Below are 27,113 nucleotides of genomic sequence, written 5' to 3'. Positions count from 1 at the left end.
GATCTTTCCATTTCTTTCCAGTATAAATTTTCCCTCATTGTTCCACAGAGTAATAATTTTCATTTCCAGGAGAAGCTTTGAGTTTGTGGGACAAAAACCCCAGAAGGACAATTTTTTGCTGTTCATACTTTGAACTCTTAGGTGATGCAATTTACATCTGAATGCAAATATCCTTATTTTAGCCTAATCTATATCACAGATTAAAAGGTATTACTAAACTCTCTATTTAAATGTGTATAATAGAAAGATTTTGGTAGTGTAGATGATAAAGGGTGTTATACAAGCCAGAGACCACAAAGAAGAATCTGTATCTGTCTAGCTCCCTATAGGATTTCATTTTTGGTTGATTCTGCTATTTGCAAATACTATCTTTTATTGAAGAGATAAAATAATAATAATAATAATAATAAAATCTTCTGTTTCTTTTATTGAAACCTGTACAGTTTCTCAATTCTAGTTATGTCTCGATGATGTTAGTTTAGCAGCTATATTAATTTCTTGAAATGTCTTGTTACACTGGGAGAAATACGCTTTGAGGTCAGGTCTAGCTGACCTGTCTCTGGAATTACAGTTTACAACACTTCTGTTTAACAGAGAACTTGGTGATGGTGCAGGGGTCCTCTGGATCTTTTGGAAAGCTGAGAGTGCCTGGAAGAAAGGTCATTTTCTCTTTCATGTCTCTTTTCTCTTTCTCCTACCCCTTTTCCTCTTTAGTAGTAAACCAGTAGCTAGATTTATTTCCATTGCACTGTGCCTACCCCTATAAATTACAGGAGGAAATAAAAGGAAGATGAAACCTATGACTTCACTGCTGAAACGTGTATTACTTCTAGGAAAACAAACAAACCTTGCAGCTGATTTGTTTTTAAGACTTTATCTATATATGCTTTTTTCTCTTTCTGCTTTGTATTGGCAGGGTAAAAAGCTTGAACATGCCTCGTAGCCCAACATCAAGCGAAGATGAAATGGCACAAAGCTTTTCCGACTATTCTGTTGAATCTGAATCAGACAGCTCCAAAGAAGAAACTATTTATGACACAATTAGAGCAACCGCAGAAAAGCCAAGCAGCAGAATGGATGACAGTCAGAGCAACACTCTAGTGATTCGAATTATAATACCTGATCTACAGCAAACAGTAAGGGATTTTACATGACCATTTTTAAAAAGTTTTAAAATTATTTACTTTGCTGGTTTCAGTCCAGAGTAGATCTGTTTTATTTTCTTGTATTTTATAATAGATCAATCAAAATTTATGTCCTGTTTTCTTTCACATCTAATTTTCTTACAGTGGTGGTATGTCCAATGGATTGCCTAAAATAAGGGACCGTCCCAAGCAAGGGAGTGTATTTAGCATATTAACTTGATGAAAGCCATGACCATAAAGTTAAACCCTTTTTTGCATGACTGAGTAGAGTAAGGAGAATTTTGATCTAAAAATCTTACCAGAAGATGATGGTTGAAACCAAAAATCACATCACCTCTAGAAAAACCTCACGTATAGGTAACCCCACTGTCTTCTTGTTTTTCTGTTTGTGAGATAGTTTGTGATTACACTAAATTGGGGTTTGGCAGGAGGTCATTGATCTCTCTCTAGCCACCTTTTTGTTGTCTTCTCATGAAAAAATAGCCTTTTTAAAAAGCTGAAGACATTCAGAGCATAAAGATAAGGAAAGAGACACCAAAATAAATCTTCCCTTCCTCCTATGCTGTTACGCCTTTATTGCGCAGTGCTGTTTCTCAGCCTTTCACCTAGAGAAATTAGGAAACTTGGAGGAAGGTTTTACAGTGACATTAAATTACTATTTTATTCTTTCTCACCTCTTCACCACTTATATTGGATACATAACAAAAATGGTAAAATGAACCTTTTTTGAATTTTCCAAGAGGAGTCAGTAAAGTTAACTTGCAAATGTCCTAAACCTATGACTATGTCCCACATCCCTTAGTCTATTGGATGAAAATAGAATTTTCAATAAAAGATTTAATCTCTTAAATCTTACCAAAAGAGACATTAAGCAGAATTTCAATTTGTTTAAAATTATATGATTAATTTGATGATAAAAATGATATTTCTATCAAAAAATATATTGTGGGCATTCCTTAGATATTAAAAATCTACAGTCCAAATTCCTTGCTCTTTCTGGCAACAAACTACTAAGTTGTGTTTCATTTATGGTAGAATATGTGAGGTTCAGGACATGGAAAGTTAGGAAAATAAATCTGGAAAAGTTTGCTGTTGTTATTTTTGAAGTAAAAGAATCATTGTCCTCCAGAAATGCTACAAATGGAATAGAAATTGCATCCTAGAGCAGGTCTTGGGAGTTGCTAATTCCCTCTAGAACCACAACTTGTCTAAGTCTGTGATTGATTATCTAAATTATCCTGGGCCTTCCTGAATGCTGTTTGGATTTTCAGTTCATGGTAGACATCAGACTTTTTTTTTATTATTATTATTATTTCAAAGATGCCTATAAAAACCACATCCTTTTCATGGATGTCTGTTACATACATTACTCCATGCTGACATTTAAGATCTACATCATTCTGTGCTGCCACTGAAGATTTATCTAACACGAAATTACTTCTTTCTTTTTAATTAAGTTCATTTTTGGAATGATAGAGATGACCTGTCTACAGGCTGACAGGAAAGAGATGTTTTGACAGTGTGGCCTTAGGTCTGATTGTAGAGCTCCCTTTTTAAATCTCAACCCCCACAGTGCTGCTGAAATTGAGAAAAACCTGTGCTGGAGTTGGGAACATTGCCTCTTCAATTCTTGCATTTAGTTTTTTATTTTTTACTTAAGGTTTGAACCTGTTTCTGCTGAAATTACAGTTCCACTCTAATAGTTGAAATTGTACGAGATTAAAATCTGTGAAGAAAAGGTGGTGTGGGACCTAAGCTGACAGGAAGGCTTTTGAGGGAAGAGCAGCACTGTGGTTGCTGGGAACCACCCATGGCATCCTTATTAAATCTTGGCTGAAGCAGTCATTACCTTGGATCTTTCATTTCAGTGTTGATTGAAATATTGAAATCCATTATTGTGCATCTTAAATTTTAAAAAGATTTTCCCTGTAATGAAGCACTCTGTCAATGATCCTAGCGGTCTGCTCTATCTATGATCAGTGCTCAATGAATAGATCCAGTATAAACAAAAAGATCAGCTTTACTTGCTGACTTCTCTCTGCTGTTAAAATCAAAGAGATGTTAGCCTCCTGAAGTCCTCTCATTTCATTATTCTGTTTCTTAGACCAATAATCATTTACTTATTGACGCTGTTGAAACAATAATTTTTGTTTAAATGCATTTTGTGCAGGAAATGAAATTATTTTTTGTGTGTGTGTGTGTTTTTCGATTTTCAGTAAAGTATTAATGAAAAGTAACTCAGTTGTTTTAAATAATCCTGTAGCAGATGATCTATGTCTGATTTATCAGCCCACAAGCTCTTGTTCAAAAAAGTGAAATCTGGATTTAGTTTTACAAATGAGTAGCTTAAATGCAGTGTAGCACAGCTCAGTAAAGATAAGTTTGTGAGCTGTGTTATAACACAAGCCAAACCCAACATGCACCCCATTTGCTGTGTAATCACAATTAATTTACTATAAAAGTTATTTGAAATTATGCTGTTTAATCAAAGGAGCATGAAATTGCATTATTTAGTTTTATATTTTCATTCTTTATTAGTTTTTAGAAGTCTCACCGAGAATGTATTCTTTTAAAGGAAGGTAAGTAGAGGGCTTTAGATAAAGTTGAACTCACTTGGCGGGTTTAAATCCCTAGCTGAACTCACTAGGGATAAAAGTTTGCTCCTCTGCAGTGATGGTGGTGTAAATCACCTTTAATTCATTGCAAATATAAGATAATCACCAAGCATAATAAGTAGGATGTTCTGCTATAGAAAGCTATAAATTATCACCCATTGTAGGAAATTTATCTTACTGCCCTCTTATTCTAATCTGAAACTTTAAAGATATTTAAAACCTCAACAAGCTCTTATGAAGACTTATTTTTCAGTTATTTCATCAATTCTCTTTTTGTCTCCTTTTCAATTCAGATGGTAATACAATGTGTTGAAACAATACTTTGTAGAAAGAATATTTTTTTCTTCTTTTGTTCATCATCTGTATTCAACTAAGTGTCATCCTTAGCACAGGAGCAAGGAGAATGTTTAAATGAGTGATTAAAAGATTTCCTGATTCACCAAAATGACTGAGGGAATAGAGCACATAAAAAGCCCTCCGTATTCACAAACATATGTGCTTAGGAGAGTGAGCAAAGAAGCTGCATCACACAGCATTTAATTTCCTGATTTAATAAACCAGGAGCCTCAGCTTTAATAGCCCCGTTATGGAACAAGACACAGGTGTAATCTTTTGAGCAGTAGCTTATTTGTAGTGCATCCAGCACAGAGGGCCCCGGATGGCTTCACAGTGACCCCTACTTCTTGCTGTTATGATGGGAATCATGGTAACTGGGTGTTCCTCCTCTCCTGGCCAGAGTGGCCTCTCCATTAGTGCAAGGATTTGGATGGATAGGATCGAATACTTCACCTGGGCTTGAAACTATCCCAACTACCTACCTCATGCCCAAAGGCAGCCGTATCCGCATATGCCATTGAATGACTGTTGGACATGGAAAACTAGCGACCTCCTGTGTTTTCTTGTATGATAGATGGCATATCTGACCTCTCCCTGGATCTTATCGGAATTGAGGATGTCTTGTATCCATTTCCTCTATGAGCCCATGCTTACACGTTGTGAGAGGTTTTGCCTCTAACTGGAAGCAGTCTGGTTCTTCTCCAGTTGCTCTTGTCAAGAAAAGCTCTACATGGTGCTCTACCAGTGATGTCAAATGTTTTGTGTTCAGAATTGCTCTTTATCCCTGACTTAAAGAAGAGATCTGTCAGCCAGTTGTTTTTAGGAATGTTTTTATTGTTTTGCTATCAACATATGGTGGTTGTTCTGCTCTTCTGTTTTATCCTATGCTTATGTGCTCCCTCTGGGTTATGTTTAAAATCAGAATGCTCAGAATCAAATGTTTTATTAATTTCTGATGTTGAGAAGGGATTGGGTCTGTTGAGAACTTCTTTGAAATGCTTTCTGCCCATCTGTTTTGCTGTTCCACTTCAGTAATAAGCAAAACTTCCCCCTCCCCATTTTCATTTCTTTTTTTTTTTTTTTTAAATATTGGAATTTTCTCACAAAACGTTGTTTGGTAAGTGGCAGCTTGGTACAGCAACACCTTAAGTTGTAACTGCTTTTTGGTTTTCCTATTCTGCATTGCTTTTTATACATTTGTATCCTTCCTTATACATTACTTTTTTCAGTATTTATTAAGAATCTTCCCTTCAGTACTTTTATTTCCTGGATAAAGCACTTGTTTAGTTTGTTTAACTTTTATTTTATGAAGGTAGGAACACAATTGTCATGTCTGCAGCTTGAGACACTTTTTTTTTTTTTTTATCCTTCTTAAGAACCTTTTTTGTTTCCTATGTTTCTGCTGTCCACTGCCTCAGATCCATTGCAGGGTTTCTTTTGCAACTTTCACGGATATTCTGTACCCCATTTTGTGAATGATTGCTTATTGTTATTTTCTGTTTATAGCAGACATTCCTTTTTTGTTTGTTTTTGTTTTGATGATGGAAACACTGTGGGAGCTGCCAAGATCTATACTTATGCCCTGACAGCAGGTGATCTGCCACCTGTGGCAATGTGGTCAGGTTTTTTTCTCAATGACCTTTCACCTCATGAATTCTGTGCTTTCTGAATTCATTTTGAGGAAGAAATGCAGTGTGTCAAGGAATTAAGTTGAATACTAGGCGTAAATTAATATGAGGGTGTCTTTTTTTTTTTTTCCTTTTCTATTTTTCTTTTCTTTTTTTTTTTTTTTTTTTTATTATATCCAGCTCTCATTTGCATTTTCCACTTTTTGTTTGTCGCATCTTTAATCTTGATGTCTTCTATCCAAAGGAATAACTTGTATTTTGATAATCTGACAATCACATTTTGGAGGCAGCTGTACAAACCTTTTGTCAGTGTTCCTCTGTCGCAGCGCAGTTCTGTGTGATTGACATCCACATGAGTCTGATGATAAAGAAGTGTTGGTTGATCGACTTTGAAGGGATAAATGTTATTCCTCAGAGATTCTGTATCATGAACATTATTCCCGTTGAATTAATAGCTTCCCTTTAGCTGGCATGGGTGAGCTATATGATTCCCTTGTTCCCTGTTCTGCTGTTACACTTGCGACTTCCTCTTACCAGCATGTAGATGTATAAGACTATAATTGACCATGTCTCTCATGATCCGAAGAGCTTTAATGTTACAAATGCAGATCTCACATTTCATCAGCTGATGCTGCCATGCTGACTTGCTGCTAGACTAGGATTTCTAGTGGCCCAGTGTGATTTTGACAGGGTTTTTGAGTCACTCAGGGCTCTTTCCCTTTTCCCCCTTTTCCCTGTTCCCTTCCCTTTCCCCTTTCCTTTTCCCTTTGAATAGGTCTGTTGTAATTTTATGTAGTCAGCATTCTGGTCTTGGGATGCAACAAAAAGTTGGCATGAATATATCCCACATCTTTCGTATCAAAATATCTGTTTATGTATTTCTGTAGTTCTTTGCCACAAAACTTGTCCCCATTTTCTGTTTTTATTATTGTTGTTTGTTTTTATGTTTTATTTTATTTTTTGTTATTAAAAAGTTATTGAAAGTATCCTGCTAGAAAAATTTGTCTGGCTTTTTTTGATTTAGCTGCCGTCTTACTTTCTCGTGGTCACCACAGTTACGAAGTTGTGCTCAACAAGAGGGCAGTCTCTCCCAGAGCCTCATGTTTTGCTGCTCTGCCAAACAAATGAATCTGAAGAAAGAAGGCAGTATCCCAGACTCTGTAGATTTATGTCAGATAGGCTGCCAGGAACTGTTACCCCAGAATGACCTGGAAGCTGGTCGGAACACAAGTTGAGTTTGACTTCTGCCATGAAATTAAACTTTGGTACTAGGCTCTTTAAATTCTCCTTTCTTTAAACAGGTGGATGCAAGAGAAAAGTAATCCAAAGTCTTAGTGCCTGCCTGGTACTTTTTGAGGCTTTCTGTTCTTTTGAACTATAGCTTGTTTTTACCTAAAACTGGAAGAACCAACAATATGTTTCAGTACAGTGGATGGTAAACATTCCTCAGCCTGCCTGCTAAACTGCTAGATTTCCTCAAGCAGGCAGTAAATCCCAGTTTGCTGACATCAGATTTCATGGTATCCTGTTATTGACAGTGCATGTTGATGCATTATTATTGATAGTAGTTTTCTGTATGGATTTTGGGCTCATTCCTAGTCCAGTGCTGATTAGCTGTTTATGTGATAAAGGCAAAGAATCCTCTCCTCTTATGAACATACCTTTGGTGGCTGCGTTTGCACAGTTCATTATGTGCAGATTACTTAGGTGTGAGTCTTATGAAGGTTTGATGTGCTGTAAAATGCTTTCTGCTGTGTGTGGTCTGGCACCCCTCCGATCTGTTTTGTCTATTCCCCTCTGCATAAAGCCTTCATCAGGTGAGCTGCTGCTGTACATGGCTGCAGGCACTCTGCTGTTGGCATCCCATAGCTCTGTCTGCTTCCACTTGTGGTAGCTCCTAATTCCCTGACTTCAGATCTTGTAACCCAAAGAAGATTGTTTAGCAAGATTCAGAGGGCTTTTTTTTTTTTTTTTTTTTTTCTTTTTCCCCTTGTTTTGTTTTTTTTTAGTCCAACTTATGATAATCTTAAATCCTTTTTGGCTGTGTATGTCTCCTTGGCTGATGTTTCCATTCTATGGAAATTCTTTACAAGCATAATTTTCAATAAGTATTGGTACTTTAATCTTGCCAAAATCAGGTCCTACAGCCCAAGTGAGGAGCTCAAAGCCTATGGCAAAGTTGATAGTAATTTCAGTAACTTTGAGTGCTGAGACACAAGCTATCATGTCTCTATTGCAGCTTTCCATCTCTACTTGCAAGTACAAGAAGGGCATTTTGATCAGATTAGGCTGTAAAATTAATCATATCACAGATTTAACAGACTAATTGTTAAAAAAAAAAAAAAAATAAAGATCACAAACTCTTTGGGCAAGGGCTTATTGCTTTCTGTATTGTGCCCAAATTTGAGCTGTTTAGTAGTGTTAAACCAATCAAATAATCAAAGTATGCATTTGTGTGTACCAAGATGGCTATATTAAAGGGGTAGCTTTTCATTAGCAATGAGAAAGTAAGATTTTAAAAGAATATTTTGTGAGATAAAGTATGGAGGACAGTGGTATGTTTGGCTGTCCATTTATTTATTTTGTCAAAGGTAGGAAAGTTTCTGGCATTTTAAGTATGAAAACAAGGGCAGAATTTTGTCAGTCTTCTGCAGTCTAAAATATTCTATAGAATATTTAAGAAGCTGCTTTCTGTCCCTAAATACAGATATGACAGAATCTGAGGAATGACTCTACATGGGAAACTTGATGGGAAAGTCTGCCTAATATTTTTATTATTTTTAATTTATTATTTTTTTTTTACGTAAGGGATCTTAAAATGCAGATTGTAACTTTTCTGACTGCAAATTGAGAAGACAACATACCACATCACTGAAGCAGGTAGTACATTGTGAAAGAAGGTACCACACGTACAAGATATTTACAGATAGAATACCCTCTGCAAATTCTTCCTTACCTGTTAAACAGAATTATGGATTTTTATCACCTAAACTGGAATTTTCTTTGGCATCCCTTTGCTTGCATAGCTGGGAAGCTTGACTACAGAGTTTGACACAAAATGATATTTCTTTATATGAAATAAGTTTGCTAGCTTAGATATTGTCAGTACAACAAGTTTTTGTTGTTGTTTTCTAGGTCCTTTTTCAATTTTTCCACTAGCTTCATGTCTGAATAAGGGCTTTGAGATTTAGAGAGAAATACTGGTATTATACGTGTGCCCCTGTTGTGGAGGCATAAGAAGACAGTCTGGTGCCCAAGTCTCTGCTTTTCTGTTCTTGTGTTTCCTTTTTTACAACTCCTTTTTGCAAAACGTGCAGAGGGGATCCAAGGTGGTTCAGCACACCCCGGTGCTTCACCCCAGAACAAAAAATGTTTCCTAGACACAAAAATTCATGACAAAAAATTCATGACAAAAAGATTCATGACAAAATCTATTATCTCACTTGATTACATTTTTATATATAAGACCATAAATTATTAAAGCTATCTGCTATTTCCTAGGTCAAAACATCTCTGTAACACATTGCAATGAATTTGGAAGCAAATAAAGTAAATTGGCAGCAGTTATTAAATCCAGCAGTTGGAATAGATAATCCTTGTGGGTCCTTTCCAACTCAGGATATTCTTGATTCTGTGAAATTTCTTAACTTCTTAAATTCCTGAATTCCAACTTGGTGAGTATCAGAGAACTGAAAAGGCTCTTTTGAGGTTTTCAACTCCTCTGCTGCCTCACATCAGATAGATCCTCTCATAAGCTTGCCCCAAGATAAACATAGCTTAAAACAAATTAGATTTCTAGCCTGAATACTTTTTTATTTTTTTTTTTTTCCCTCTGTGTGTATGTGTGTGTGTGAAACTCTTGCATATCAGACTGATCATCAGAACATCAAGTTAGGATCAAGTGGATGGTTAAATATCTTGTAACATCCCTTCTTACACTTGGCTTTTCCTACACGTTTGCCTTAAAGGCATCCTTTCTCTGAAAAAGGAAGTGGTCTCTGATCTTTGTGGTGGGACATGAAATGTCCTGGGTTTTCACAATGCTTGTACATTAGATTAGCTGTTACAGAGGGAGGAGCGTCTGCAATATAATCCTGTTGATGTATGCTTTGTCATGGCCTGTATAAATTTATTTTATATATATACAACACTTGTGAATTTTAGAATATAAGATAGTGTTTGAATGTTTTCTCATTATTTAGATTTATCACTTCTTATCATTTCTCTTTGCAGAAATGCATTAGATTTAACCCAGAAGCTTCAGTGTGGGTTGCAAAACAACGAATTCTGTGCACTTTGAATCAGAGTTTGAAAGATGTCCTGAATTATGGACTGTTCCAGCCTGCAAGCAATGGTAGGGATGGGAAGTTTTTGGATGAGGAACGACTTCTTAGGGAATACCCACAGCCAGTGAATAAAGGAGTTCCTTCCCTAGAGGTATTTCTTTATATCAAAAACCATTGTATTCTTTTGATACTGTAAACTGTAATTGAGGTTTCTGCATGCAGTAGAATTGTGTTTAGAAACAGTGATCAGCAAGTCTGAACTTGAACCCTTGCTCCTAGAAGTGCTGGTGTTTGCCTGTTTGGTGGAGTTATTCCACGTATTATGCCCAGAAATCTGCACAGAATCAAACCCTTCAGAAAACTTGATTTTGAGGTTTTCCTCTGCTGAGAACACAGTGGACATATCTTAGTCTGATTTAAAAAAGAAATGTAAGGTACTGGATTAACCTTTTGGATCCGTGATTAGGTTTACCATAGTAGAGTAGCAGTTGCTGAATAATAACCCTTTGTCTCCTGCCAAAGGAGGGTATTTTTGTCTCAATGAAGCCTGAGGAGAGTGAGTTTGTGTGAAGCAGTCACCTGTTCTCCTCTCCATTGCTCATGCAGGGGCTGCACTGCTGGGGGTTAAACAGGGCAGAGCTACTATGGCACTGGGCAAGCAGAGAGCAGAGCCAGATCACACTGTACAGCAGGAAGCTGGGCACAGAACTGGCATTTAATTAATTTTGATATTGCTTGTATGGTGGTACATCACCCAGTAGTAATCTGTAATTAACAGACACCCCACTACTAGAAAGAAGAACCAGGGTCCAGAGAGAGTTTTGAGTCCTGGCTTTTCCAGCAGTTTATTTCTGAGAGCCAATCAATTATATTCATATTATAGCCATAAGCAAAATAAATAACTGCATTATTTTATCTGTCATATTTTTTAGTGTTCTGTTTCATGAGTGTTAACTCTACAAAATTCTTCTAGCAACAGCTAAAGGATTGCAATAAATGGGTTAAAAGTGATCTTTTTTAAAAGCTGTTATTACAGCCACCTACCATATAGTCTCCTTGCCCAACAAATGTGCTGCATTCTTTGAAATGTATGTAGTATGATGAAATAATAGGAAATTATAATTATGTAAACATGATTTTGGCTGTAGATCTGTCTACTCTAGCCAAAGGGCATCAAACTGCTCACAGTGATTGAGTTTCAGTCAAAAGAGACAATCCTATGAACCTAATTCACAGGACCAGTTCTGTTAAGCATCAGGAAAACTCTTCCCATGTGTAAGTGCTGCCTATGCTGTTTAAGGGATTTTTCAGGAATCTTTTTCTTTAATTTAAGTTTCAGAAGTGTTATGCTGCTATTTTGAAATATGTATTTTGTTATTTAACATGCCTTCCCAGGTCTTCTTTCTATCTGAGGCTATAAATGAAATGCACAGATGCCTTTAGGGAGAAAGCTTTTTTCACTGTAATTCTTGCTTATTTACGTAGATTCTAGAGGCTGATCGTATTTCCCATGTAACTCCACTTATTTCAGCATATTTATACAAGATAGTAATTTTCTGTACATGAACTGTATGGCCATAATGACACTAAGTTAAGCTGATTATTGGGCTGATTATTGGTGAATATTCAAAATGAAATACTAAGCCTTTATTTTTTTTTTTTAATTTTCCAAAATCTACATCATCATGAATACTTCCTGGTAAGGTCAGAAATATTCTTGTTATTATTTTTTAAGCAAAATGGGATATTTTAAATTTTTGTTTGCTTGTTTCCTCTCAGTTTCGATACAAGAAAAGAGTATACAAACAGTTCAATCTTGATGAAAAACAACTGGCCAAGCTTCACACAAAGGTATGCCCAGTTTACTGGGGAAGCAAACAATTGTGTTCTTAGAAAAGTAATGTGTCTGAGAAACTGTAGAAGTTCATTACCACCTGGTCCAATTACCAAACAACAAGTAGTATGTGTTTGTAGTGCCAACAGAGATGTGTGAATTGTGATATGGGATTTTTGCTTATAGAAAACTCTCATGTAGGTGTACAAGTAGTATCGAATGAATCGTATTACGTAAATACAACATGCTTTTAGCATGCTGCAGAAATGCTGATCTATGTCTTTAGACTCATTTTCAGGTCAGAATAATAATGATCACCTTATGTTATCCTAATTTCCTGCTTAAAGAATCTTTCATTCACTTGTTCCTTAAAACTATGAACAACAGAATCCTCTCATTGTGTTTGACTTCTAAACTTTACAAACTGTGTGGTGTATGCTCACAGCATAAAGTTGGGTTCTCCAGGAATGTGAATTTGTTCCATGGTATCAATGGATATATAGTGAGAGAATATTTCACTTTTAGTCAAAACTTTCCTTTTACAATCAGAGGATGATTAATTTGTCACGCTTTGTTTCAGGCTAATTTGAGAAAATTTATGGATCATGTTCACCACCTCTCAGTGGAAAAAATCACAAAAATGTTGGACCGAGGACTGGACCCCAACTATCATGACCTAGAAAGTGGAGGTCAGAACAATAAAAGTAGCAGCATAGCGTAGTACCATGGGGTTGCTCAGCCTAAACTGATTAACAGGTTAAATCTCATGCATTCTTTCTGTTGCCTTCATAATTCTAGGCTAATGGAATCTGTATGGTTTTGCTGTCCAAAGAAGGAAATTGATAATTTATGATTTTCTTTAATTAGTACTTTTAACTTCACATTTTTAAAGTTTGTAAAGCAGATGTTCTTTATTTTGTAAACTTGGTCATCTTTTTTCATGTGTATACTATTCTATTCTTCAGAAACACCACTAACTTTGGCAGTTCAGCTTGACAATACAGTAGAAGTGATAAAAGCTCTCAAAAATGGAGGAGCACATTTAGACTTCAGAGCCAAAGATGGAATGACAGCTCTACACAAAGCAGCCAGAGCCAAGAACCAAGTAACCCTCAAGGTAAATGCTTTTAGTAGCAAATTACACCTTACTTTATCCAGAAAAATACATAAAGGAAAATGCATTCAGTTAATTACTGTATTGTCCCCAATGGATCTTTTAATACATATTTGTTCCAGTGCTTTCTAGTGGTTTTAAAATCTTAGGATTTGCTTTCAATAAGGGGCCTTTTTACTTCTAACTTTTGGGTAGTGGTGAAATTCAACTTCATTCACTGATAGATTGGGAAATATCTGCTTGAGGAAATAGGAATAGTATTATTGCTGCTTATCTCTGAAAGTAAATGCCAGTGATACAGATTACACATTGTATCTTAACATAGTCTTTTCTGTTTTCTTTCATATTTTAACAGGTATTCTTATATCACTTTGATATGCTAGATTAAATCTTATGTTTATGGCATTTGCTTATTGCCTTTTGACAGATATTGAAATTGCATGACATTTTTGATAAAGCATCCTGTAACTGAAGAGGTAAATGTGTTTCAAAGTCAATGCGACATTTTCAGAGTGCCAGTTCTGAAATTGAAGGAAAGATGGAAATAGGACATTGTCACTCACCCTTTCCTTGCTGTCCCTGTAGGCACCTTGAGGTCCTTATTCTTCTGGGGTCATTCCTTCCTCAGCTTACCCTGTGTTGCAGCCCATTCTTTCAGCTTGTAAATAAGTGAGCAACAAACACACATTATGGGAAATATCAACCTTGTAATTATTTTACAAAAAAGGTAGAAAAGTCTCTTTTCACATACAAGTCCCTCCAAAAGATAGTTTTAACAGGTTGTGGTTGCTTTCAGACTCTTTTAGAACTTGGAGCATCTCCTAACTACAAAGACAGCTGTGGCCTGACACCTCTGTACCACACTGCTGTTGTGGGAGGGGATCCTTACTGCTGTGAACTGCTACTTCATGAACACGCTACAGTTAGCTGCAAAGATGAAAACGGATGGCAAGAAATTCATCAGGTAGATAAGAATATTTTTTGGTTAGAGTTCAAATAGTACCAGGAGATGTGCACCATGTATATTTTATGGTTAAACAGTGTTTTGAATGCCATTTGTATATGTTTAGTCCTTGTACATACAAGTATGGAATTTTTTCTCCATTTTCTGGATTTTTTTTTTCCATTTTTCTCCAGAAAATTTCCTTTTTCTGTTTGCATATTGCTTTGCATTCTGCTATGGTCAGTTAGAAGTGTAAGCTGTCCCAATAGAATATTTTTTAACTTTTTAGTCCTATGGTTACTGTGGATTTTGCTGCAGAAATTGCTACTGCAACTGGGTGCTAATCATATTTAGTCAACGGAATCTTGGAAGTTTGAAGCTTAGCAGCCTTTTCGTGGCACTTTATTTAAAAAAAAAAAAAAAAGGCTTTCTCAATCTTTTTGTTACTTGCTAAATGTTGATTTCCTTGGTAATACTTCTTGTGTGTTTGTCAGATATACTTTCTTCTTTCTTGGAGATACCAGTCTCTCTCCATTGACCATGATGGGGAGCCCTGACAAATGGTCTGAATGGTTTGGACAGCTTTCCTAGCATGTATACCTAGGGGAAATATATATCCCTTGTGTAAATTGTCTTCCAGAGCCTCCCAGTAAGCTGAATAAAGCATTGCTGTCAGATTGCCAGAGGAAGAGAAGTTTAAACCCAACTGTAGCAAGGAAAAAAGTGGGGGAAAGGCCTGGTTTTAGTCCAGCTTATTGTAGGAAGAATAGAAAGTTGGACACCTGCACATTCATATCTAGCTGTTGATTGACTTTTAGAAATAGGACTGAAATGATCATTTATGGCTCATTGTGCATTTGCTCTATTCTCCCCCCCACTCAGAAACACAGCTATGGTTTGATTCTGTTTCTCCAATTTGCTTATTTTCAGATGCTTGCTTTCTATTGCCTTAAAATATTCCTGTTCTAACATCATCTGCCATGATGTTTCCATTAGTTTTTGCATATAACTTGTAAATGAATAAATTAATAATCACCGTTTTTCTGTTTTTGTTTGTTTGTTTTGTTTTGTTTTTCTGTCTCTTGCAATTTAAATTTAGAGAAAGAAAAGATGTAGTGGTTAGGGTACTAGTCTGGGATTTGGGAAATCCAGTTCAATCCCAGATGTGTCACATTTAATTTGTGCGTTGAGCAGTACACTAACACTTCTGATCCAAATTGCAAGGTGAGGTGATATAATTCCCCCTGAAGTCAGTAGTAATTAGGTACTTAAGACAGGGTGAATGGCTTTGTATATCTGTATCTTTCAGTTTAAATTCCATATTATTATAGGAATAGGAATCCATATATTATAGGAGTGATACTGATCTGAGATGATGTCAAGGTAAAAGTATTATGAACTGGGGAGATGCTCAGTTGGTGTGCTACAGAGAAGAAAGGAGTAAAGTAATTGAGACTTATGAATTGAAAGAATGTGATTTTTCTCAAACTTATTTGCAAATCAGGAAAATTTCAAATTTCAGTGGAGTTTCCTTCTGTACAGGTTTATCTACAACTGTTCAGGGTTTAACATTCTATCTTTGTGAGTGAAAGTAACATTTGAAGATTTTCCCTCTTTTGGGGAAAATCTGTACATCTGGTGACATCATATAATCTGAAAATTATTATTTCAATTCTTTTGACCAGATTTCCCTAAACTGTGTTCACACCTTAAAATCAAGCTTTGGAAATCCGATCATCTTCAGTGCCATCTAGTGGACAACTTTCCAAAGATTTTCCAGGACAAAAAAATCACTTTCTGTCAACTGTTAAACATGATTAACTGGCTAGGAATATTAGTTCTGTTTATATATTCTGCCTAAGAATATATTAGAAAAATATCAATCTTTGTATTTTCTTAATAATTTACGTTGCTGTTCGCCAAGTACTTAAGCATATGCTTAAATTTTTGCACAGACTTGCTGTGCCTGAAGTGCACGCATCTGAGTTCATAGACAGATATGCGGATCTGATTGGTAGGCTTCCCATTCAGTCCAGGGGTGGTTTTAAAAATTAGGTCTAAATTTAAGTAATATATTATCTGATTAAAAATGAAAAAAAAAAATGCTTGCATGGAATGCTTGCCTGATACAGCCAGATTGTATCATAACAGAGATATTAATGTATCTCTTCATAGGCTTGCCGGTATGGACATGTCCAACATCTGGAGCACCTCCTCTTCTATGGCGCAGACATGTGTGCGCAGAACGCATCAGGAAATACGGCGCTGCACATCTGTGCCCTTTACAACCAAGTGAGTGGGCACACACGTTCTCCACTTTTAAACATTGGTCCTAGAAATTAGAAGGGACATAATTAAACACAACTTTATTAATATTTTAGTCACTGATTACAAATAAGGCTGCTCATTGTTGGTAGCAAAATTATACCTATTGAAATAAATATACATATTGGAAAAGAAAACAACACAATGTATGACTGGACTGTTTTTTAGTGTTGTATCTAAATATTTGTTTCCTGGTAATAACTTATTGCTGTTTTGCTAAAATTTAAGTTAGAATTAAATAAGAAACACTTGGAAAATACTGTAGAAATATATCTGTAGATTATACAAAAGACGTCTAATGTTCTGCTATTTACAACTTGTGTAGCCATTTACAAATAACAGAATCATTTTGATTTGATAGCATGTAATATTCTCTCTGCAGAGATGGTAGGGAGGGAATAAGTTTTACAACTATGTTAAAACACAGCACGTTTAATGTTACATTGGATTAGGAAAATACAAGTCATGAGATGTGACTGTAACTAGTGAAACATCTGTTAAAGCATCTGCTTCTTAATTAATTACAATCTCAGCTTTTTCAAAAGTCTTCTCAAAGCAGATTCTTCAAGTATTGAAGACTTGACTGTTTTAAAAATAGAATTTGGGGAATAATTTGACAGTTGACTTGTTGTGTGTGCCATAATTGATTTCAAATCAAAAAGAGTCCAGTCATACAAAATTTCCCTGTTAATGCTCTTTATTGTTTGAAGCATTCAACATATCTGTGTGTAAGCGTCTCTGCGGATTGCTTGTTGCTCCCTGTCTGCTGGTGGTCTTCAACAGGTTAAGTTCCTGGAACAACTGGGTTAAGCTTAGTTGTTTTTTTTTTTTAAGCTTAAGTTTTTTTTTTTTTTTTTAAGCTTTTTTTTTTTTTTTTTTTTTTTTTTGTGTGTGTGTGTGTTTTGTTTTGTTTCTTCTGTAGGCATACAAATTCCTAGAGGATTTTGCAGAGGATTGAAATTCACTTTTTTCTCAACAAAAATTTTGCATTTATGCTTCCCATCAGGAATTAGACACAAGTAACTGTAGGCATTTTCACAGTTAAGTGAATATTTAAAAAATATTTTTTCAAACTTCATTTATTTCACTTTTTAATAGTAAAAATTTTGAAGTTTGGACCATATATAAACATAAAAATGCCAGTTAATCTCTCTTTTTTTAAAACAACAACAACAACAACACGTTATATTGCAATGTTTTCATGGCTATAGTTATTTACAAGATCACACACTTGTAGCAAATGTTATGCTGTATGATATGGAAATTAGAATAATCCTGTTGAATGACAGTATTTTTCATGTAAAGGTGTGTTCTCCTCTTGATGTTTATAGAAAGAAATATTCTGTGGAAGATTCAGAGAATCTCATTGAAATTTTATCTACAGATCATGAATGTTTTCATAGTCCTTAAATTGGGCTTTTTGACTGGAAGTTTTACAGCTTGTGGCTACAGTGTCCTGATTTTGTTTTCCTTAATCAGGAATAATATAGAAGTTTTTCTTTTATGCTGTCAACCATAACCCATGTTGATTTTTTCAACTTAATTGAAAGTTGTTATTAGCTAATGTGGAAGGAACTGTGTTTACCTTTTCGAGAAGAAGAGGATGGGAAGGATGGCAAGATCCTTTTTGCCTCTTGATTCCTGTAGATGGAGTCATTACCCATTGGATTTTTCTCTTTCAGCTTTCCCCAGGGAATTTTCTCAGGATTTGTTTTCTTAAGTACCAGCTAAGTGCTGATCAAATGACTTCTTGTTCTCTTGTTCTTTTAAAGTTTTTTTTTTTTTTTAATTTAATTATCATTATCACTATTATTATTATTTTGTGGCCATCCAGTAGATCAATGAAGTGTAGACAGGTCTTATACTCTGCTTTTTCCAAATAAAAATGCACGGATGTAGAGTGCCTTCTTTCAGTCTGAGGACTGGATTCTATGTGGAAACTGTTGTAGTATTAACTCAGGTAATTAGAACTCAAACACCAAATTTAATCTTATCTGCTGACAAGCCCAGAGATCTCTGAAAAATGCTTTTTCAGTCTTATGATGTCTAAAAGGCTACTGCATATTCGATTCATAAATGATATAATGAATGAACAATGCTAAGCTCTCAATATCAGAAGTTATTAGTTTGTCCAAATTGCAAACAGAAGTTGTGGCATTGGTAGGAAGCACCTTATAAACAACGAACTCTTAAATATGGAATTTCCCTTGAAATAAGGGGGGGAAAAAAAAAGATAATCCGAAGCATTTTTGGTTCTGGCTTTTCTGCTTATTCTCCTTGGTTTGTTCCCCTTAACACCAGACATATGAGAAGGAGACAAAAGGAAGAAAGACTTCAAAGCCAGAAATGCTTTTGTTTGTTTAAGAAGAAGAAACAAAGAAAGAAAATCTGTACTTCATCCAAAACAAGATTTTATTTGTTTTATGTCAAACAACTCTGTCCACTTTTGACAAAACTTTTCTTATCAAAACCATTTAAGAAATAAATCAATTTACATTTTTTTTGTTACATTGTATATAACTGCATTGAAGATTGTGAAGAATGTAAAAAATACGTTATTCCTGGGGGAATAGTGGTCACTGTGGGAATATAATAGAGTGTGTAAGCCTAGCATCATTTAGCAGTCAGTCTGAAACAAATTCTTGGGAAAGTAACCTGGAAAAGATTATTTGTATATTTATTTATTCATTTAAACCTGGAGGTCATCCTCTAGGTTGCAGCACATTTACTTCTTTTGCATATCTAATATAGAAGTCAGAAAAATTAGAAAACTGACATTTTACGCATTGGTCTTTGTCTTTCTGTGTTTAGAGATACAGTGAACTCACCTAATGTTCAGATTTTGGTACAAGCAAATGAGACTATATTATATATCTTTAAAAAATACTGTCTGAGAGATGATTACTAATATAGATGATAGATGATTACTAATATCCTATCTTGAGACAGGATTCATTTTATTGTTTCAGTCTGTTATGCAAAAATAGGAAGTGTGGGAGCAAAAAGAAACAAAAGAACATCTTTTTGGAGTAATGAACCTTAGTGAAAGGGTAGGATACCTCTGCCCCAGATGTATTTAGGACAATCTTGTGATGGAGGAGATCGAGAATCTGCTGTGATAAATTAGAAAACATGAGGAAAATTATTTTTAGTCATACTTTCTACATGTTTGCTTATGACATAAAACCTAATAAATAAGCTCAATTTCTGTCACTAAAACAGCTAAACTGTAATACTCTTTTATCTGGCTGCAAATTCACTGTTAGAAATGAAAGGTAGCACTTTGAAATATTTCATTTGGTAGAACTCCATAACATAACATGGCAAAAAATCTGAAAAGCACAATAAAATTAGTAGAAATGTTCATCATCAGAAAACAAAAACAAACTGGTTTGCATAATATCCTAAGATGAACACTGAAGATGACATATAGGAAATAGAGTATATACATGTATGGATTGCCAAAAAGTCTAGAATTCTGAAAAGTGTTCCAGAACCACAGAGGATTTCTGACAGGTCACTCATACTTCAGAACAGTGTAGACTAAGGATACTCTGTGTAAATCCAAAACAATTGTTCTTAGAGGATTTCATTTGCAGATTTCCTCAGTTCAGAAGGTCTTGAGCCATACATTTCTCTTTTCCTTAAAAGAAGTTTATTGGGTTTGCACTGTAACTGTTAGTATTTGGGGGGAAAAGAGAATAGGTTAGATTGGTCAGTACGGTTCCAGGTACACAAAACAACAACAATAACAAAATACATTAAATGTTTAGCATTGAGGATGAGCAAGAAAATAAAATCAAAAAACTCAAACCAACCAACCAACCAAAAAAAACCAAAAACAAAAACAAAACAACTGAAAGCAAAGAAAGAAAACAAATCAATCAAACAAACAAACCAATAAACCGAGAAAGTTCACGCAACCGGTAAAACTGCTTTATATAATTTTTAGCAGTAGGGGAGGATATCATTCATCACAAGTACTGTTTACCGTACCTTGAACAGTGTGCTATTTTCCCTACAAAATAGGCAAAAAACATATGGGAGTCAAATTTCACTGAGAACTAATGCATTTACTGCAAATTCTTGTTTTTTGTTAAATATGGAATTTCCACAGTACAATTTATTAAAAATTTAATAAGATGTTTACATCTCACATTCCTTTACTTTTTTTTTTTTTTTTTTTTTTTAACACTTGCAAGTAGTTTCAACTCTAACACATTGCAAAACACCTAAAGCTCTGTCACGCATTTAAATACTTCTTTATAACTTATTTTCTCAGACTAATACATATATTTTTTGACTATTGCTGTTCTTATTTAAGAAAATATATTCAAAGCAGCAGAACATCTCATAGCCTCAACATCTGTTTAGGACCATTATTAAGTTTACCCTTTTACCATTTTCAGGAGAGTTGTGCCAGGGTGCTGCTCTTCCGGGGAGCAAATAAGGAGATTAAGAATTACAACAGCCAGTCTCCGTTTCAGGTAAGGGAAAAAAAAAAAAAAAGCCTTCCTTCCTCCTGCCCCTCAACAATATTTACCAAAAAAAAAAAAAAAAAAACCACTCTTATTTTTCTGTACTATGTGAACTAGGTTTTGTCGATTCTTCCTTCCTTGGGTGTGATGCCAAAAAACTGGGAAATGTTTCAAGGACAGGGTTGGATTAAGTGCAGTGCAGTCAGTGATAAAGGTTGAAGTTGTCTTCTCTTTCACCACAAGGAAAGTCTTTCTTTGGATTAGTCAAAATTCACTAGATGTTTTTTCAGCATTTGCTCATATTACTTAATTAAAAATCCAGATGGAAGAAAGTTGTCCAAAAGGGTTGCCAGGTATATCTGACAACCTTAAGCCCTCATTTCTGAAGCAGTCCTAATTAGTCTGGATTTCAGTGAAACATTCGTAATACAAACTGGCATGTGAGAAAGAGGAATGAAAGTTGCAATGTTTTAAGAAAAAGATTTTTTTTTTCAATTTACAGAAAATAGTGCTTCTAGAAGAGTGATTACACAGTATTACTAAAACGAACTGTCCTGTCATGAAACATGAGGGGAACGTTTCCCCAAAACAAATACTCTTTTAACAAAAAAATCCTGATTTACCTTTGCATCTTTCCAGTTACATTCTGCTCCCTAATTGGAACATAGAATTAAAAAAAAAAAAAAGAAAAACAAACCTCAGACAAGCAAACCCACAAAATAAAACACCTTTTCTCTTTTGCTTTGACAAATAAAATTGATCGAATACTTGCTATGTCCATGTAGGTCTTGGAGTTGGCTTCTCAGAGTTTATGCCTGGAAAATGCCTCTGTCTCCTAACAAAACTCTGGCAAATATTTCTGTATCAGTTTAATTAGCTCTGTACTTTGAAGGTTTTCTGGACATAGGTTGTGTCTCTTGAGCTTAAGAGTTCCACCTGCAAATCCCAGCCAGATCATTGTTTTCTCTGGAGACCGTTTTCCCAAGATTAGGGAAACACTGTATTAATAATTTAATTTTAGGGACCATTTTTAGATTTTCAGACTGCTAATAATCTGCCATCCAAATATGCACTAAGCACAAATTCACTAAGTACTAGATAATACTTAATCATTGCACCTTAGAATTAGGGAGTGATTTAACTGGGTGATTAAGAATTGGAAAAGAGAAATCCCAAATTTTTGGAGGGGTGGGTTGCAGTGTCATCTCTCTACCTTGAGAAATCAGATTTTATTCCTGTGTATATTTGAGATTCACTATTGCCTTTTTTTTAGGGTTTTATGTGGGGAGGGTAAATGGAAGGCAGAATAATTTCCGTCGCTCTTCCTCTTTATACTGACTGCTGCAACATTTTTACTGTTCCTCCTAAATTAAAAAAACACAGGAAAAAAGGCAGAAAAAAGTCTTTGTAAAAGCTAGCGCTGATGGTTATAGGGCTTCAAGTAGTGAAAGGTGACTAGCCAAAACCAAATAATGTCAGAACAGCAAGCAAGCACAGTGACAAGAAGAAATAATTTCAAGAGAACAGTCTAGCTGTGGAAGTGTGCTTACTGACCAGTGAAGTATTCCCTGTCCCTAGGGAATAAAATGCTTCTATTTGTTATCATTTATTATATGTTAACACTTCTGACATTTGGGCTTTTGATTGGTCCTCTACCCCTAGTCGGGACAGAAGGACTGACAATTAGTTTGACTTTTTTTCTGTCCTTTCTACAACCATGTGCTTAAAAAAAAAAAAAAAGGAAATTGCTTTGCATCTTTTTACTCAATGGTGTCTTGCTTTTAGGTGTAGGAAATATAAGAAAAGGTGTAGTTTTTCCAAATGCAGTGAGTAGAGAAAACCCCAGTGGCAGCATTGCAATTAGAATTAATTCTTTGCCATCTGTCTGCTGCTGACCCAGTCGATCAGACACCACAAGTGGAGCTGTTATAAAATTATGCAGAATCCCCTTGAGTTAATAGGATTTTGCATACTAAAATTGTTTACTCATGTAATCAGTAGCAAGGAACATTGAAGCATCTCATATGTACATAATGAGAATGCTTGTAGCTGCATGATCTATTCCTTTGAGTAACCTCCATTATGTTATTTCCCCAGAAATCTAAAAGGATCATTCCTTTGAATTGCTGCTTACAAAATTGATTGTATGAAAACTGGGCTTTTCTGTAAATAAACAGTATCCATATATGGAGAGTTTTTATACTGCTTTCAAGGCAGGCCAAAGCTTTTAATTGTTATTATTTTGATGAAAATGGGGAGCATATTTTGACTTTGCATCTTGCATTAGTGGCCAGTGAATATATTTTAATTTTACTACACATAAAAAAGGAGGGGGTGGTTTGGGGGGGTGGGGTGGGGAGGAGAGTGTTCGCTTATTTCCAAATCAAGTCCTTATTAAAATAAGCAGGAATTTACAGGATCATAAAGAAGGGAGACTCTTCTGAGCTGAATTCTGTGCCATTTAATTTAGGTATCCCATACTGTGTTCTGGGTGGGCATCTCTGCCTGGGATATGTCTGTCTTTTTTACCTTTTCAGTTTCTGGCAGAATTAGTATTAGAATGGCATTGTCAAGTGTCAAAGCCATGCAAAAGCTTGTATATGCTTCCCAATTAAATGCATAACATTTTATTAGCCACTTTTGAAGAAATGAGTTTCATCCAGACTGATTACTGGGATCTCTCAAGTTAGTAATCAATGTTGAGTACAGCTGATATCACCCCCACCTGAAAGTCTGTCTGTGGCTGTCAACTGTAACAGATTTTGCTGATAGGATATACTACACAATAACAGAATATGGGATACCAGAGATTTTTCTGTATTTTTCTTCTTGTTTATTTGTTTCTATTTCCCCCTAATAAGTATTAACACGTCTGTGAACTGTTCTGTCATCCCTGTTGTAAGTTCTGCTGTTGCCTCCACAGCCATTCCTACCTTTTGACAGGGCTTGCCAAAACATGATTGCCATCAACATACAGTAGATCGAGTTACAGTTCGCATAAACTGTCTAATGACGTGATAAACTATAACTATAACATTTATAAGCTATCTTTAAACTTTCCAGTGGTTTTAGCTTTTTATTTATTTATTTATTACAGTTGTTCTTTTCATGTTAGTATTTCTATGTTATTACTGAAAACATAGACAGAAGCTTAGTTCTTGGTTTTGTGGTAGCTGCAAAGGGATGGAATGGAAAATTGACAAAATGTTCTTTTAGAAAATTTGAGATATCCTACCAACATCCATAACTTCTTGGTTTTCCATGCAGTTTGAGTTCACAGATTAATGTAAAATAATTTCTACCTATCTGGCAACTATTAATCCAGTGACTCAGAATAATCAGTTTTGCAGTGTTTATAAGCCATTGATATTGTATATGCGAGTTCAAGTGAACATACACCTTGTTTATCATGTTTTTTCTGTTAGTGACCAGAAGCTTTGTATGAATAATTCATATATTTTCATATGGGCTATAAAGCACTTCCATGCCTAGAATGAACAGAGGTAATAATTAGTGTTTTTCAAGCATATGTGTTCAAATATGCAGAAGAACTATTCAGAGGTTGCATTTAGTGACACCCAGGGTTGTACCTGAGGGTGATTTCTCTCTCAGATGTACTCTGTTATTGACCATTGCTGTCCCAAATCAACATGGTCTGTAACTGAGCTAGTATATAGACAGCAGGAGGAACAGCCTTCTTCTAGTGCCATGGCAGGTAGGATTGTTCCTTTCAGTATGTTGGCTGTACATCTATTTCAATTGCTCATATTTTTGCCAGATTTGAATCATTTGAAATGAAAATTTCCATGCCTTATATCTGAGGCTGCATTGTTCAGAAAAACAAAATGATTCAGCTGTTTCAGAGTATGGGTGAGGGAAAACATGTGTTGTTTTGCTCATACTGAAAACTCTGTTGACCCACCTCTCCTCGCCCCATCTCCCCTGTTGTGTTATGTTGTTTTGTTTTGTTTTCTTTAATTGCCCTGCATGCTGTCACTGATCTCCATGTTAATAATACAACAGTGTAAAATGGTTTGCAGTCTGACTCAAATACAGGGGCTCCAGAACTAGACTGCGTATTTGGAAGCTGGCTAGGGGAATACAGACAGGCAGAATTGGGCATGGGTAAGCAAACAAGGAACTTGAGAGCTTGACCTTGCAGATGGGTGGAAAAGTGCAAGACTGCCTGAGACCAAGGCTGGGAGTCAGTGAAAGAGAGAACAGAGTAAGAGCAAAATAGATAAGGGTCTTTGGGAGATTTTTCTTCATCAAGGGCAGAAGAGAAAGAAAATCAGATCAGGGGAAAATGGGACTGACTGTATGAAATCAAGCCTGAGCTGGGAAGATGGGGAGGATGAGGATGTCACAAAGTGGAAAGGCATGCAGTGCTCCCAGCCCTGCTAAGGGTCAGAAAAAAATCACCTTTTTTATCCAGCATATTGCTGTAGTGGCTTCCCAAAGCGCAGTTTTGATTTAGTTTATCATTTTGAATTTTTTTAGTCATCTTTTTTGATAGAATTTATAGATAAAGAAGATAATAGGAGATATTCCCAGGTATTTTTTGTCTCTGACACTTTTGAAAGGGTGAAACTCTAAAGGAAATTTTACAACTGAAAATCTCTGTCTAGTGCCTCAAAAAGGCTTCTTACAAATATAAAGAAATATTTTCTCTCTTGATGTTAAAATACATAACTGTTGTGTTAGTAGAATATAGCAATTGGATAAGGACATCTTTTTTTGCTAAGTATTTCTTTTCATCCTAATTCCTGTCCTAAAACACCCTTGCAAACAATGCATTATTGAATATTATGTGTTATTGGCAAAAAAGATATCTCTGCTTATGATACATTCTGGTATGAGTCAGACTTCAAGCTTTTGTCCTGATTTCAGTCAAATCTTTGAATTTTTTCTTACTCATTTTGGTTGTTTTATTTATTTATTTTTCGTGTTTGACCACTGCTTATGTTGATCAGTTACATTCTGTTTTGCAGTACAGAAATAGCAGGTAAAAGACTGTCATGGAAGAGTACGCATTCTAATTTACACTTACTTGTTATTTGTAATATTTAAATATTGATGGAAAGGTTTAAGGACTTGACATGGTTAAAAAAAATAAAACATTTAATATTTTTAAGCCTACAGAAGTCACCATACAAGAAAAAAAAAAGTTTTTTTTTTCCTTTGAAAATAAATGTGTATGTATAGATGTGTGCATACACACCATTATTTTCATAAGAGGAGATTATTAAAAAAAAAAAAAGAGGTCTCATGGTGATATACTGAGATGCAAACAATGATTAGTTATGACATGTTTTCTCATCACTTACCTTGAAGTGCTATTTATAGAGGAACACATGTTCTCATTTGAGAAAAAGGCTTTTTGGGAATCCCATACATCACCTCCAGCATATTTATGCCTTTGTTGTGCTGATATGGTATCTGTTAGAGTATTAGGGTAAATGTTGCCAAATGAAAGTATTCCCGAGAATAGCTGGGGTACAAGTTGTTCTTCCAAGCAACACTTCCAAGAGAAAAGTGTCCAATGGCAAGTTAGAGGTGACCTCAAGTGCCAGTAGGTTTCCTGCTATTGTCAATTTTGAAGCATTGACAAACTGTTAGGCAGACGCTTCTTAGCAGCACACAAAATACAATTACCAAGGATCGATTTTTGGTTCATTATACAGTTGGTGACAACAAAGAGGTATGTGATACTGCGGCTGGGAACTTGGGGCAGCTATGATGCTTCTGCCCCCTACTTCTGAAGATACTGCAGCTACTTTTGAAAACTGGGACACAAAGAAACTAAAATATGTGATTATCTTTTATTGAGAAAGACAAAATATTGCCACACTTGGAGATGCTAAAAATACCACAGAATGTGTCTTTTTGGGAGGGGAAAAAAAAAAAAAGTCAGTTGTTGCTGCATAGTTATGTGGCTGCAGACTTCTGGAGGAGTGTCTGTGATTTGTATTGTGCTCTGTGTAAAGGATCCCAGACCTCTTATCTTCCCCTTTGAGCTTTCTCTCCCCACTCAGACAGTCCAGCTGAAATGCCTCAGGTGTCCTCCCTCACAGCAGTGTTTCACTGGGAAACAGCATGTCCCTGAGGTAGCTAGGAGCTGATCTATTTTTTGTTTTGTTGTGTTTTTTTTTTTTTTTTTTTTTTTTCCCCTACCAAGTGGATAAACTTCAAAAAGCTGAGAAGCAGCTGAAACTAGGTTATAAAGAGGAAATAAAGCAAACTAAATTGTAAGGGTCACTACCTGTTGTTGCTGCAAGCAAGCGAGGCTGGTGTGCAGTGCAGTTGCAATGAGCTGTCAGGAGGGAGGTTGCAAGAGGCAACGAAGATCTGTATAACTATAATTTAATTATAGGATTTTGATAGCAAGTTTAAATATTGCTCCTATTAT

At 35.5% G+C, this 27,113-nt stretch overlaps 1 protein-coding gene across 1 annotated transcript in view; it reads left to right on the top strand.

Moving 5' to 3' along the window:
- The first annotated feature begins 932 nt into the window (after positions 1-932).
- SHANK2 (SH3 and multiple ankyrin repeat domains 2) overlaps positions 933-27,113 on the top strand; it is a 308,073-nt gene continuing 281,892 nt past the window's right edge. Inside the window, exons 1-8 of the mRNA XM_032187848.1 lie at positions 933-1,136; positions 9,958-10,161; positions 11,790-11,861; positions 12,425-12,533; positions 12,810-12,961; positions 13,755-13,922; positions 16,077-16,193; positions 20,636-20,713. Coding sequence (XP_032043739.1) covers positions 933-1,136; positions 9,958-10,161; positions 11,790-11,861; positions 12,425-12,533; positions 12,810-12,961; positions 13,755-13,922; positions 16,077-16,193; positions 20,636-20,713 — 1,104 coding nt within the window. The remainder of the gene's footprint in view (positions 1,137-9,957; positions 10,162-11,789; positions 11,862-12,424; positions 12,534-12,809; positions 12,962-13,754; positions 13,923-16,076; positions 16,194-20,635; positions 20,714-27,113) is intronic.

Source organism: Aythya fuligula, chromosome 5 (genome assembly GCF_009819795.1).
Source record: "Aythya fuligula isolate bAytFul2 chromosome 5, bAytFul2.pri, whole genome shotgun sequence".
Taxonomy (NCBI): Eukaryota; Metazoa; Chordata; class Aves; order Anseriformes; family Anatidae; genus Aythya; species Aythya fuligula.
This window is presented reverse-complemented; position numbering and strand designations above follow the sequence as displayed.